General features: G+C 39.0%; 1 protein-coding gene across 1 annotated transcript; it reads right to left on the reverse strand.

Annotated features, from left to right (window-relative positions):
• Window positions 1–6,754: 6,754 nt before the first annotated feature.
• Window positions 6,755–15,790, reverse strand: LOC137299594 (mucin-2-like). The gene is made up of 18 exons (XM_067968451.1): window positions 15,598–15,790; window positions 15,111–15,281; window positions 14,619–14,792; window positions 14,130–14,300; window positions 13,643–13,813; window positions 13,153–13,323; window positions 12,661–12,831; window positions 11,192–11,362; window positions 10,700–10,870; window positions 10,519–10,584; window positions 10,214–10,384; window positions 9,727–9,897; window positions 9,240–9,410; window positions 8,748–8,921; window positions 8,259–8,429; window positions 7,772–7,942; window positions 7,282–7,452; window positions 6,755–6,960 (listed from the first exon to the last, which is right to left on the reverse strand). The coding sequence occupies exons 1-18, from the start codon at window positions 15,788–15,790 to the stop codon at window positions 6,755–6,757; spliced, it is 3,036 nt and encodes a 1,011-aa protein (XP_067824552.1).
• Between the last annotated feature and the right edge of the window lie 212 nt (window positions 15,791–16,002).

Here is a 16,002-nt window from a genome sequence, read left to right on the forward strand (position 1 = left end):
TTACTGAGTAATATAACATATTCATGTTGCAACAGCAGCAGAATGTCAAGTGACAATGCCATCAGATTGTCTGCTGAATTATCGTAGCTGACAACATACCACAATAATATTTTGTTATTATTGCTCGAGTATGTTTCTAAACTTCCATTCGATTGAACGGAATCAGAATTACACTGCTGATAAAAGTGTGCTGGTATACTCACCACTTGTTGAAGTGAGTGGTGTGGTTGAGATTGCTGTTGATTCAATTGTCAATGTTTGAGAAGTGCTCTCTGCAGTTGTTGCTACTGTTGCACTTGTTGAGGCGGGAGCTGATACAGAGGTCGCTACTGCAGTGGAGGTCTGTGTACTTGTAGTTGATGCTTCTGTTGTTGCTGTGAAAGTAATTGATATTATTGTGGCAAACATAAAACTTGGAACAACATACTATGAATTATGCATTTAAGACAAACTTCTCTGTATTTTTCAGACCTATATAGAATGTAAATTAGTTACAAATATAACATACCCATGTTGCAACAGCAGCAGAGTGTCAACTGACAATTGCACGTGATTCTTCGTAGCACAATTGTAGCTGACAACACACGACAATAATATTTTGTTATTATTGCTCAAGTATGTTTCTAAACTTGCATAAGATTAAACAGAATCTGAATTAAACTGCTGATAAAAGTGTGCTGGTATACTCACCACTTGTTGAAATGAGTGGTGTGGTTGATATTGCTGTTGATTCAATTGTCAATGTTTGTGAGGTGCTCTCTGCAGCTGTCGGTACTGTTGTACTTGTTGAGGCTGGAGCTGATATCGAGGTCGGTGCTGCGGTGGAGGTCTGTGTACTTGCAGTGGATGCTTCTGTTGTTGCTGTGAAAGTAACTGATCTCATTATTGTGGCAAACATAAAACTTGAAAAAACATACCATGAATTATGCATGAGAGACAACTTGCTATGTATTTCCAACCTCTAGATATGATGCAAATTACTCAGTAATAAAACATATCCACGTTGCAACAACAGCAAAATGTCAAGTGACAAAGCCATAAGATTCTCTGCTGAATTATTGCAGCTGACAACAAACCACAATAATATTTTGTTATTATTGCTCGAGTATGTTTCTAAACTTGCATTAGATTGAATGGAATCAGAATTAAACTGCTGATAAAAGTGTGCTGGTATACTGACCACTTGTAGAAGTGAGTGGTGTGGTTGAGATTGCTGTTGAATCAATTGTCAATGTTTGAGAGGAGCTCTCTGCAGTTGTCGGCACTGTTGTACTTCTTGAGGCTAGAGCTGATGTTGAGGTCGGTGCTGCAGCGGAGGTCTGTGTACTTGTAGTTGATACTTCTGTTGTTGCTGTGAAAGTGATTGATCTTATTATTGAGGCAAACATAAAACTTGGAACAACATACTACGAATTATGCATTTAAGACAAACTGCTCTATTTATTTTTCATACCTATATGCAATGTAAATTAGTTACAAATATAACATATCCATGTTGCAACAGCAGCAGAGTGTCAACTGACAATTGCACGTGATTCTTCGCAGCACAACTGTAGCTGACAACACACGACAATAATATTTTGTTATTATTGCTCAAGTTTGCTTCTAAACTTGCATTAGATGAAACAGAATCTGAATTAAACTGCTGATAAAAGTGTGCTGGTACACTCACCGCTTGTAGAAGTGAGTGGTGTGGTTGATATTGCTGTTGATTCAATTGTCATTGTTTGTGAGGTGCTCTCTGCAGTTGTCGGTACTGTTGTACTTGTTGAGGCGGGAGCTGATGTCGAGGTCGTTGCTGCGGTGGAGGTCTGTGTACTTGCAGTGGATGCTTCTGTTGTTGCTGTGAAAGTAACTGATCTCATTATTGAGGCAAACATAAAACTTTAAAAAACATACTATGAATTATGCAGAGACAAATTGCTTTGTATTTTTAACCTCTAGATATAATGCAAATTACTCAGTAATATAACATATCCATGTTGCAACAACAGCAAAATGTCAAGTGACAAAGCCATAAGATTCTCTGCTGAATGATTGTAGCTGACAACAAATCACAACAATATTTTGTTATTATTGCTCGAGTATGTTTCTAAACTTGCATTAGATTGAATGGAATCGAATTAAACTGCTGATGAAAGTGTGCTGGTATACTGACCACTTGTTGAAGTGAGTGGTGTGGTTGAGATTGCTGTTGATTCAATTGTCAATGTTTGAGAAGTGCTCTGTGTAGTTGCTGCGACTGTTGCACTTGTTGAGGCGGGAGCTGATGTTGAGGTCGGTGCTGCAGCGGAGGTCTGTGCACTTTTAGTTGATGCTTCTGTTGTTGCTGTGAAAGTAATTGATCTTATTATTGAGGCAAACATGAAACTTGGAACAACATACTACGAATTATGCATTTAAGACAAACTTCTCTGTATTTTTCATACCAATATAGAATGTAAATTAGTTCCAAATATAACATATCCATGTTGCAATAGCAGCCGAGCGTCAACTGACAATTGCACGTGATTTACGGTTGAGAAAGGCATGGATGTTAGGGAACTTGGGGAAATAAATAGTGATGTCTTGAGGAGTGTACATATTACAGAGAGGGAGGTGCTGGAAGTCTTAACGCGCATCAAGGTAGATAAATCTCCGGGACCTGATGAAATGTATCCCAGGACATTATGGGAGGTTCGGGAGGAAATTGCGGGTCCCCTAGCAGAGATATTTGAATCATCCACCGCTACAGGTGAGGTGCCTGAAGATTGGAGGGTAGCAAATGTTGTGCCTTTGTTTATGAAGGGCGGCAGGGAAAAGCCTGGGAACTACAGACCGGTGAGCCTGACATCTGTAGTGGGTAAGTTGTTCGAGGGTATTCTGAGGGACAGGATCTACAGGCATTTGGCGAGGCAGGGACTAATTAGGAACAGTCAGCATGGTTTTGTGAGAGGAAAATCATGTCTCACGAATTTGATTGAGTTTTTTGAAGGGGTAACCAAGAAGATAGATGAAGGCTGTGCAGTAGACGTGGTCTACATGGACTTCAGCAAATCCTTTGACAAGGTACCGCATGGTAGGTTGTTACATAAGGTTAAATCTCATGGGATCCAAGGTGAGGTAGCCAATTGGATACAAAATTGGCTTGACGACAGAAGACAGTGGGTGGTTGCAGAGGGTTGTTTTTCAAACTGGATGCCTGTGTCCAGCGGTGTGCCTCAGGGATCGGTGCTGGGTCCGCTGTTATTTGTTATTTATATTAATGATTTGGATGAGAATTTAGGAGGCATGGTTAGTAAGTTTGCAGATGACACCAAGATTGGTGGCATTGTGGACAGTGAAGAAGGTTATCTAGGATTGCAACGGGATCTTGATAAATTGGGCCAGTGGGCCGATGAATGGCAGATGGAGTTTAATTTAGATAAATGTGAGGTGATGCATTTTGGTAGATCGAATCGGGCCAGGACCTACTCCGTTAATGGTAGGGCGTTGGGGAGAGTTATAGAACAAAGAGATCTAGGAGTACAGGTTCATAGCTCCTTGAAAGTGGAGTCACAGGTGGATAGGGTGGTGAAGAAGGCATTCGGCATGCTTGGTTTCATTGGTCAGAACATTGAATGCAGGAGTTGGGATGTCTTGTTGAAGTTGTACAGGGCATTGGTGAGGCCACACTTGGAGTACTGTGTACAGTTCTGGTCACCCTATTATAGAAAGGATATTATTAAACTAGAAAGAGTGCAGAAAAGATTTACTAGGATGCTACCGGGACTTGATGGTTTGACTTATAGGGAGAGGTTAGACAGACTGGGACTTTTTTCCCTGGAGAGTAGGAGGTTAAGGGGTGATCTTATAGAAGTCTATAAAATAATGAGGGGCATAGATAAGGTACATAGTCAAAATCTTTTCCCAAAGGTAGGGGAGTCGAGAACGAGGGGGCATAGATTTAAGGTGAGAGGGGAGAGATAAAAAAGTGTCCAGAGGGGCAATTTTTTCACTCAAAGGGTGGTGAGTGTCTGGAACGAGCTGCCAGAGGCAGTAGTAGAGGCGGGTACAATTTTGTCTTTTAAAAAGCATTTGGACAGTTACATGGGTAAGATGGGTATAGAGGGATATGGGCCAAGTGCAGGAAATTGCGACTAGCTTAGTGGTATAAACTGGGCGACATGGACATGTTGGGCCGAAGGGCCTGTTTCCATGTTGTAACTTCTATGATTCTATGATTCTTCGCAGCACAACTGTAGCTGACAACACACGACAATAATATTTTGTTATTATTGCTCAAGTATGTTTCTAAACTTGCATTAGATTAAACAGAATCTGAATTAAACTGCTGATCAAAGTGTGCTGGTATACTCACCACTTGTTGAAGTGAGTGGTGTTATTGAGATTGCTGTTGATTCAATTGTCAATGTTTGTGAGATGCTCTCTGCAGTTGTCGGTACTGTTGTACTTGTTGAGGCTGGAGCTGATATAGAGGTCGGTGCTGCGGTGGAGGTCTGTGGACTTGCAGTGGATGCTTCTGTTGTTGCTGTGAAAGTAACTGATGTCATTGTTGAGGCAAACATAAAACTTGGAACAACATACTACGAATTATGCATTTAAGATAAGTTGCTCTGTATTTTTAAAACCGATATAGAATGCAAATTACTGAGTAATATAACATATCCATGTTGCAACAGCACCAGAGCGTCAACTGACAATTGCATGTGATTCTTCGCAGCACAATTGTAGCTGACAACAAACCACAATAATATTTTGTATTATTGCTCGAGTATGTTTCTAAACTTGCATTAGATTGAATGGAATCAGAATTGCACCGCTGATAAAAGTGTGCTGGTATACTCACCACTTGTTGAAGTGAGTGGTGTGGTTAAGATTGCTGTTGATTCAATTGCCGATGTTTCAGAGGTGTTCTCTGCAGTTGTTGGTGCTAATGTACTTGTTGAGGCGGGAGCTGATCTCGAGGTCGTTGCTGCAATGGAGGTCTGTGTACTTGCAGTGGATGCTTCTGTTATTGCTGTGCAAGTAACTCATCTCATTATTGTGGCAAACATAAAACTTGAAAAAACATGCAATGAATTATGCATTTAAGACAAACTGCTCTATTTATTTTTCATACCGATATAGAATGTAAATTAGTTACAAATATAACATATCCATGTTGCAACAGCAGCAGAGTGTCAACTGACAATTGCACGTGATTCTTCGCAGCACAACTGTAGCTAACAACAAACCACAATAATATTTTGTTGTTATTGCTCGAGTATGTTTCTAAACTTGCATTAGATTGAATGGAATCAGAATTAAACTGCTGGTAAAAGTGTGCTGGTATACTCACCACTTGTTGAAGTGAGTGGTGTGGTTGATATTGCTGTTGATTCAATTGTCAATGTTTGTGAGGTGCTCTCTGCAGTTGTAGGTACTGTTGTACTTGTTGAGGCGGGAGCTGATATAGAGGTCGGTGCTGCGGTGGAGGTCTGTGTACTTGCAGTGGATGCTTCTGTTGTTGCTGTGAAAGTAACTGATCTCATTATTGTGGCAAACATAAAACTTGAAAAAACATGCTATGAATTATGCAGAGACAAATTGCTTTGTATTTTTAACCTCTAGATATAATGCAAATTACTGAGTAATATAACTTATCCATGTTGCAACAGCAGCAGAATGTCAAGTGACAAAGCCATAAGATTCTCTGCTGAATTATTTTAGCTGACAACATTCCACAATAATATTTTGTTATTATTGCTCGAGTATGTTTCTAAACTTGCATTAGATTGAACGGAATCAGAATTGCACCGCTGATAAAAGTGTGCTGGTATGCTCACCACTTGTTGAAGTGAGTGGTGTGGTTAAGATTGCTGTTGATTCAATTGTCACTGTTTGAGAGGTGCTCTCTGCAGTTGTCGATACTGTTGTACTTGTTGAGGCGGGAGCTGATGTAGAGGTCATTGCTGCGGTGGAGGTCTCTGTGCTTGCAGTTGATGCTTCTGTTGTTGCTGTGAAAGTAACTGATCTCATTATTGAGGCAAACATAATATTTGGTAGAACACGTTGAATTATACATTAAGGACAAATTGCTCTGTATTTTTAATACCTAGATACAATGCAAATTACTGAGTAATATAATATATTCATGTTGCAACAGCAGCAGATTGTCAACTGATAATTGCACGTGATTCTTCACAGCACTATTGCAGCTGACAACACACAACAACAATATTTTGTTACTTTTTGCTGAAGCATATTTGCAAACTTGCATTAGAGAGAAAGGAATCAGAATGAAACGGTTCATAAGGGTGCACTAGTCTACACACCACTTGTTGTGGAAGTGAGTTGTGTTGATGAGATTGTCGTTGATTCACTTGTCGAAGCTTGAGTCGTGCTTTCTGTGGTTGTTGGTACTGTTGTAATTGTTGAGGCGGGAGCTGATACAGAGGTCGCTACTGCAGTGGAGGTCTGTGTACTTGCAGTGGATGCTTCTGTTGTTGCTGTGAAAGTAACTGATCTCATTATTGTGGCAAACATAAAACTTGAAAAAACATACCATGAATTATGCATGAGAGACAACTTGCGATGTATTTCCATCCTCTAGATATGATGCAAATTACTCAGTAATATAACATATCCATGTTGGAACAACAGCAAAATGTCAAGTGACAAAGCCATAAGATTCTCTGCTGAATTATTGTAGCTGACAACATTCTACAATAATATTTTGTTACTATTGCTCGAGTATGTTTCTAACCTTGCATTAGATTGAATGGAATCAGAATTAAACTGCTGGTAAAAGTGTGCTGGTATACTCACCACTTGTTGAAGTGAGTGGTGTGATTGATATTGCTGTTGATTCAATTGTCACTGTTTGAGAGGAGCTCTCTGCAGTTGTCGGTACTGTTGTACTTGTTGAGGCGGGAGCTGATGTTGAGGTCGGTGCTGCAGCGGAGGTCTGTGTACTTGTAGTTGATACTTCTGTTGTTGCTGTGAAAGTAATTGATCTTATTATTGAGGCAAACATAAAACTTGGAACAACATACTCCGAATTATGCATTTAAGACAAACTGCTCTGTTTATTTTTCATACCTATATAGAATGTAAATTAGTTACAAATATAACATGTCCATGTTGCAACAGCAGCAGAGTGTCAACTGACAATTGCACGTGATTCTTCGCAGCTCAACTGTAGCTGACAACACACGACAATAATATTTTGTAATTATTGCTCAAGTTTGTTTCTAAACTTGCATTAGATTAAACAGAATCTGAATTAAACTACTGATCAAAGTATGCTGGTACACTCACCGCTTGTAGAAGTGAGTGGTGTGGTTGAGATTGCTGTTGATTCAATTGTCAATGTTTGTGAGGTGCTCTCTGCAGTTGTCGGTACTGTTGTACTTGTTGAGGCTGGAGCTGATATCGAGGTCGGTGCTGCGGTGGAGGTCTGTGTACTTGCAGTGGATGCTTCTGTTGTTGCTGTGAAAGTAACTGATCTCATTATTGTGGCAAACATAAAACTTGAAAAAACATACTATGAATTATGCATGAGAGACAACTTGCTATGTATTTCCAACCTCTAGATATGATGCAAATTACTCAGTAATATAACATATCCATGTTGCAACAGCAGCAGAATGTCAAGTGACAAAGCCATAAGATTCTCTGCTGAATTATTTTAGCTGACAACATTCTACAATAATATTTTGTTATTATTGCTCGAGTATGTTTCTAAACTTGAATTAGATTGAACGGAATCAGAATTGCACCGCTGATAAAAGTGTGCTGGTATACTCACCACTTGTTGAAGTGAGTGGGGTGGTTGAGATTGCTGTTGATTCAATTGTCAATGTTTGAGAGGTGCTCTCTGCAGTTGTCGGGACTGTTGTACTTGTTGAGGCGGGAGCTGATGTAGAGGTCATTGCTGCGGTGGAGGTCTCTGTACTTGCAGTGGATGCTTCTGTTGTTGCTGTGAAAGTAACTGATCTCATTATTGTGGCAAACATAAAACTTGAAAAAACATACTATGAATTATGCAGAGACAAATTGCTTTGTATTTCTAACCTCTAGATATAATGCAAATTACTGAGTAATATAACATATTCATATTGCAACAGCAGCAGAATGTCAAGTGACAAAGCCATAAGATTCTCTGCTGAATTATTGTAGCTGACAACAAACCACAATAATATTTTGTTATTATTGCTCGAGTTTGTTTCTAAACTTGCATTAAATTGAATGGAATCAGAATTAAACTGCTGATAAAAGTGTGCTGGTATACTGACCACTTGTTGAAGTGAGTGGTGTGGTTAAGATTGCTGTTGATTCAATTGTCACTGTTTGAGAGGTGCTCTCTGTAGTTGTCGGGACTGTTGTACTTGTTGAGGCGGGAGCTGATGTCGAGGTCATTGCTGCGGTGGAGGTCTGTGTACTTGCAGTGGATGCTTCTGTTGTTGCTGTGAAAGGAACTGATCTCATTATTGAGGCAAACATAAAATTTGGTAGAACACACTGAATTATACATTAAGGACAAATTGCTCTGTATTTTTAACACCTAGATACAATGCAAATTACTGAGTAATATGACATATTCATGTTGCAACAGCAGCAGATTGTCAACTGATAATTGCACGTGATTCTTCACAGCACTATTGCAGCTGACAACACACAACAACAATATTTTGTTACTTTTTGCTGAAGCATATTTGCAAACTTGCATTGGAGAGAATGGAATCAGAATGAAACGGTTCATAAGGGTGCACTAGTGTACACACCACTAGTTGTTGAAGTGAGTTGTGTTGATGAGATTGTCGTTGATTCACTTGTCGAAGCTTGAGTCGTGCTTTCTGTGGTTGTTGGTACTGTTGTAATTGTTGCGGCGGGAGCTGATGTCGAGGTCGCTACTGCAGTGGAGGTCTGTGTACTTGCAGTGGATGCTTCTGTTGTTGCTGTGAAAGTAACTGATCTCATTATTGTGGCAAACATAAAACTTGAAAAAACATACTATGAATTATGCATGAGAGACAATTTGCTTTGTATTTCCATCCTCCAGATATGATGCAAATTACTCAGTGATATAACATATCCATGTTGGACCAACAGCAAAATATCAAGTGACAAAGCCATAAGATTCTCTGCTGAATTATTGTAGCGACAACAAACCACAATAATATTTTGTTATTATTGCTCGAGTATGTTTCTAAACTTGCATTCGATTGAATGGAATCAGAATTAAACTGCTGATAAAAGTGTGCTGGGATACTCACCACTTGTTGAAGTGAGTGGTGTGGTTGATATTGCTGTTGATTCAATTGTCAATGTTTGTGAGGTGCTCTCTGCAGTTGTAGGTACTGTTGTACTTGTTGAGGCTGGAGCTGATACAGAGGTCGGTGCTGCGGTGGAGGTCTGTGTACTTGCAGTGGATGCTTCTGTTGTTGCTGTGAAAGCAACTGATCTCATTATTGTGGCAAACATAAAACTTGAAAAAACATACTATGAATTATGCGGAGACAAATTGCTTTGTATTTTTAACCTCTGGATATAATGCAAATTACTGAGTAATATAACTTATCCATGTTGCAACAGCAGCAGAATGTCAAGTGACAAAGCCATAAGATTCTCTGCTGAATTATTTTAGCTGACAACATTCGACAATAATATTTTGTTGTTATTGCTCGAGTATGTTTCTAAACTTGAATTAGATTGAATGGAATCAGAATTGCACCGCTGATAAAAGTGTGCTGGTATACTCACCGCTTGTAGAAGTGAGTGGTGTGGTTAAGATTGCTGTTGATTCAATTGTCACTGTTTGAGAGGTGCTCTCTGCAGTTGTCGGTACTGTTGTACTTGTTGAGGTGGGAGCTGATGGAGAGGTCATTGCTGCGGTGGAGGTCTCTGTACTTGCAGTGGATGCTTCTGTTGTTGCTGTGAAAGTAACTGATCTTATTATTGTGGCAAACATAAAACTTGAAAAAACATACTATGAATTGTGCAGAGACAAATTGCTTTGTATTTTTAACCTCTAGATATAATGCAAATTACTGAGTAATATAACATATTCATGTTGCAACAGCAGCAGAATGTCAAGTGACAATGCCATCAGATTGTCTGCTGAATTATCGTAGCTGACAACATACCACAATAATATTTTGTTATTATTGCTCGAGTATGTTTCTAAACTTGCATTCGATTGAACGGAATCAGAATTACACTGCTGATAAAAGTGTGCTGGTATACTCACCACTTGTTGAAGTGAGTGGTGTGGTTGAGATTGCTGTTGATTCAATTGTCAATGTTTGAGAAGTGCTCTCTGCAGTTGTTGCTACTGTTGCACTTGTTGAGGCGGGAGCTGATACAGAGGTCGCTACTGCAGCGGAGGTCTGTGTACTTGTAGTTGATGCTTCTGTTGTTGCTGTGAAAGTAATTTATATTATTGTGGCAAACATAAAAATTGGAACAACATACCATGAATTATGCATTTAAGACAAACTTCTCTGTATTTTTCAGACCTATATAAAATGTAAATTAGTTACAAATATAACATACCCATGTTGCAACAGCAGCAGAGTGTCAACTGACAATTGCACGTGATTCTTCGTAGCACAATTGTAGCTGACAACACACGACAATAATATTTTGTATTATTGCTCGAGTATGTTTCTAAACTTGCATTAGATTGAATGGAATCAGAATTGCACCGCTGATAAAAGTGTGCTGGTATACTCACCACTTGTTGAAGTGAGTGGTGTGGTTAAGATTGCTGTTGATTCAATTGCCGATGTTTCAGAGGTGTTCTCTGCAGTTGTTGGTGCTAATGTACTTGTTGAGGCGGGAGCTGATGTCGAGGTTGTTGCTGCAATGGAGGTCTGTGTAATTGCAGTGGATGCTTCTGTTGTTGCTGTGAAAGTAACTGATCTCATTATTGTGGCAAACATAAAACTTGAAAAAACATGCTATGAATTATGCATTTAAGACAAACTGCTCTATTTATTTTTCATACCGATATAGAATGTAAATTAGTTACAAATATAACATATCCATGTTGCAACAGCAGCAGAGTGTCAACTGACAATTGCACGTGATTCTTCGCAGCACAACTGTAGCTAACAACAAACCACAATAATATTTTGTTGTTATTGCTCGAGTATGTTTCTAAACTTGCATTAGATTGAATGGAATCAGAATTAAACTGCTGGTAAAAGTGTGCTGGTATACTCACCACTTGTTGAAGTGAGTGGTGTGGTTGAGATTGCTGTTGATTCAATTGTCAATGTTTGTGAGGTGCTCTCTGCAGTTGTAGGTACTGTTGTACTTGTTGAGGCGGGAGCTGATATAGAGGTCGGTGCTGCGGAGGAGGTCTGTGTACTTGCAGTGGATGCTTCTGTTGTTGCTGTGAAAGTAACTGATCTCATTATTGTGGCAAACATAAAACTTGAAAAAAAATGCTATGAATTATGCAGAGACAAATTGCTTTGTATTTTTAACCTCTAGATATAATGCAAATTACTGAGTAATATAACTTATCCATGTTGCAACAGCAGCAGAATGTCAAGTGACAAAGCCATAAGATTCTCTGCTGAATTATTTTAGCTGACAACATTCCACAATAATATTTTGTTATTATTGCTCGAGTATGTTTCTAAACTTGCATTAGATTGAACGGAATCAGAATTGCACCGCTGATGAAAGTGTGCTGGTATACTCACCACTTGTTGAAGTGAGTGGTGTGGTTAAGATTGCTGTTGATTCAATTGTCAATGTTTGAGAGGTGCTCTCTGCAGTTGTCGGTACTCTTGTACTTGTTGAGGCGGGAGCTGATGTAGAGGTCATTGCTGCGGTGGAGGTCTCTGTACTTGCAGTGGATGCTTCTGTTGTTGCTGTGAAAGTAACTGATCTCATTATTGAGGCAAACATAAAATTTGGTAGAACACACTGAATTATACATTAAGGACAAATTGCTCTGTATTTTTAATACCTAGATACAATGCAAATTACTGAGTAATATAATATATTCATGTTGCAACAGCAGCAGATTGTCAACTGATAATTGCACGTGATTCTTCACAGCACTATTGCAGCTGACAACACACAACAACAATATTTTGTTACTTTTTGCTGAAGCATATTTGCAAACTTGCATTAGAGAGAAAGGAATCAGAATGAAACGGTTCATAAGGGTGCACTAGTCTACACACCACTTGTTGTGGAAGTGAGTTGTGATGATGAGATTGTCGTTGATTCACTTGTCGAAGCTTGAGTCGTGCTTTCTGTGGTTGTTGGTACTGTTGTAATTGTTGCGGCGGGAGCTGATGTCGAGGTCGCTACTGCAGTGGAGGTGTGTGTACTTGCAGTGGATGCTTCTGTTGTTGCTGTGAAAGTAACTGATCTCATTATTGTGGCAAACTTAAAACTTGAAAAAACATACCATGAATTATGCATGGGAGACAACTTGCGATGTATTTCCATCCTCTAGATATGATGCAAATTACTCAGTAATATAACATATCCATGTTGGAACAACAGCAAAATGTCAAGTGACAAAGCCATAAGATTCTCTGCTGAATTATTGTAGCTGACAACATTCTACAATAATATTTTGTTACTATTGCTCGAGTATGTTTCTAACCTTGCATTAGATTGAATGGAATCAGAATTAAACTGCTGGTAAAAGTGTGCTGGTATACTCACCACTTGTTGAAGTGAGTGGTGTGATTGATATTGCTGTTGATTCAATTGTCACTGTTTGAGAGGAGCTCTCTGCAGTTGTCGGTACTGTTGTACTTGTTGAGGCGGGAGCTGATGTTGAGGTCGGTGCTGCAGCGGAGGTCTGTGTACTTGTAGTTGATACTTCTGTTGTTGCTGTGAAAGTAATTGATCTTATTATTGAGGCAAACATAAAACTTGGAACAACATACTCCGAATTATGCATTTAAGACAAACTGCTCTGTTTATTTTTCATACCTATATAGAATGTAAATTAGTTACAAATATAACATGTCCATGTTGCAACAGCAGCAGAGTGTCAACTGACAATTGCACGTGATTTTTCGCAGCACAACTGTAGCTGACAACACACGACAATAATATTTTGTAATTATTGCTCAAGTTTGTTTCTAAACTTGCATTAGATTAAACAGAATCTGAATTAAACTGCTGATAAAAGTGTGCTGGTACACTCACCGCTTGTAGAAGTGAGTGGTGTGGTTGAGATTGCTGTTGATTCAATTGTCAATGTTTGTGAGGTGCTCTCTGCAGTTGTCGGTACTGTTGTACTTGTTGAGGCTGGAGCTGATATCGAGGTCGGTGCTGCGGTGGAGGTCTGTGTACTTGCAGTGGATGCTTCTGTTGTTGCTGTGAAAGTAACTGATCTCATTATTGTGGCAAACATAAAACTTGAAAAAACATACTATGAATTATGCATGAGAGACAACTTGCTATGTATTTCCAACCTCTAGATATGATGCAAATTACTCAGTAATATAACATATCCATGTTGCAACAGCAGCAGAATGTCAAGTGACAAAGCCATAAGATTCTCTGCTGAATTATTTTAGCTGACAACATTCTACAATAATATTTTGTTATTATTGCTCGAGTATGTTTCTAAACTTGAATTAGATTGAACGGAATCAGAATTGCACCGCTGATAAAAGTGTGCTGGTATACTCACCACTTGTTGAAGTGAGTGGGGTGGTTGAGATTGCTGTTGATTCAATTGTCAATGTTTGAGAGGTGCTCTCTGCAGTTGTCGGGACTGTTGTACTTGTTGAGGCGGGAGCTGATACAGAGGTCATTGCTGCGGTGGAGGTCTCTGTACTTGCAGTGGATGCTTCTGTTGTTGCTGTGAAAGTAACTGATCTCATTATTGTGGCAAACATAAAACTTGAAAAAACATACTATGAATTAAGCAGAGACAAATTGCTTTGTATTTTTAACCTCTAGATATAATGCAAATTACTGAGTAATATAACATATTCATGTTGCAACAGCAGCAGAATGTCAAGTGACAAAGCCATAAGATTCTCTGCTGAATTATTGTAGCTGACAACAAACCACAATAATATTTTGTTATTATTGCTCGAGTTTGTTTCTAAACTTGCATTAGATTGAATGGAATCAGAATTAAACTGCTGATAAAAGTGTGCTGGTATACTGACCACTTGTTGAAATGAGTGGTGTGGTTAAGATTGCTGTTGATTCAATTGTCACTGTTTGAGAGGTGCTCTCTGTAGTTGTCGGGACTGTTGTACTTGTTGAGGCGGGAGCTGATGTCGAGGTCATTGCTGCGGTGGAGGTCTGTGTACTTGCAGTGGATGCTTCTGTTGTTGCTGTGAAAGGAACTGATCTCATTATTGAGGCAAACATAAAATTTGGTAGAACACACTGAATTATACATTAAGGACAAATTGCTCTGTATTTTTAACACCTAGATACAATGCAAATTACTGAGTAATATGACATATTCATGTTGCAACAGCAGCAGATTGTCAACTGATAATTGCACGTGATTCTTCACAGCACTATTGCAGCTGACAACACACAACAACAATATTTTGTTACTTTTTGCTGAAGCATATTTGCAAACTTGCATTGGAGAGAATGGAATCAGAATGAAACGGTTCATAAGGGTGCACTAGTCTACACACCACTTGTTGTTGAAGTGAGTTGTGTTGATGAGATTGTCGTTGATTCACTTGTCGAAGCTTGAGTCGTGCTTTCTGTGGTTGTTGGTACTGTTGTAATTGTTGCGGCGGGAGCTGATGTCGAGGTCGCTACTGCAGTGGAGGTCTGTGTACTTGCAGTGGATGCTTCTGTTGTTGCTGTGAAAGTAACTGATCTCATTATTTTGGCAAACATAAAACTTGAAAAAACATACTATGAATTATGCATGAGAGACAATTTGCTTTGTATTTCCATCCTCCAGATATGATGCAAATTACTCAGTGATATAACATATCCATGTTGGACCAACAGCAAAATATCAAGTGACAAAGCCATAAGATTCTCTGCTGAATTATTGTAGCGACAACAAACCACAATAATATTTTGTTATTATTGCTCGAGTATGTTTCTAAACTTGCATTCGATTGAATGGAATTAGAATTAAACTGCTGATAAAAGTGTGCTGGGATACTCACCACTTGTTGAAGTGAGTGGTGTGGTTGATATTGCTGTTGATTCAATTGTCAATGTTTGTGAGGTGCTCTCTGCAGTTGTAGGTACTGTTGTACTTGTTGAGGCTGGAGCTGATACAGAGGTCGGTGCTGCGGTGGAGGTCTGTGTACTTGCAGTGGATGCTTCTGTTGTTGCTGTGAAAGCAACTGATCTCATTATTGTGGCAAACATAAAACTTGAAAAAACATACTATGAATTATGCGGAGACAAATTGCTTTGTATTTTTAACCTCTGGATATAATGCAAATTACTGAGTAATATAACTTATCCATGTTGCAACAGCAGCAGAATGTCAAGTGACAAAGCCATAAGATTCTCTGCTGAATTATTTTAGCTGACAACATTCGACAATAATATTTTGTTGTTATTGCTCGAGTATGTTTCTAAACTTGAATTAGATTGAATGGAATCAGAATTGCACCGCTGATAAAAGTGTGCTGGTATACTCACCACTTGTTGAAGTGAGTGGTGTGGTTAAGATTGCTGTTGATTCAATTGTCATTGTTTGTGAGGTGCTCTCTGCAGTTGTCGGTACTGTTGTACTTGTTGAGGCGGGAGCTGATGTCGAGGTCGTTGCTGCGGTGGAGGTCTGTGTACTTGCAGTGGATGCTTCTGTTGTTGCTGTGAAAGTAACTGATCTCATTATTGAGGCAAACATAAAACTTTAAAAAACATACTATGAATTATGCAGAGACAAATTGCTTTGTATTTTTAACCTCTAGATATAATGCAAATTACTGAGTAATATAACATATCCATGTTGCAACAACAGCAAAATGTCAAGTGACAAAGCCATAAGATTCTCTGCTGAATGATTGTAGCTGACAACAAATCACAACAATATTTTGTTATTAT

The sequence above is a fragment of the Heptranchias perlo genome, chromosome 29, assembly GCF_035084215.1.
Source record: "Heptranchias perlo isolate sHepPer1 chromosome 29, sHepPer1.hap1, whole genome shotgun sequence".
Taxonomy (NCBI): Eukaryota; Metazoa; Chordata; class Chondrichthyes; order Hexanchiformes; family Hexanchidae; genus Heptranchias; species Heptranchias perlo.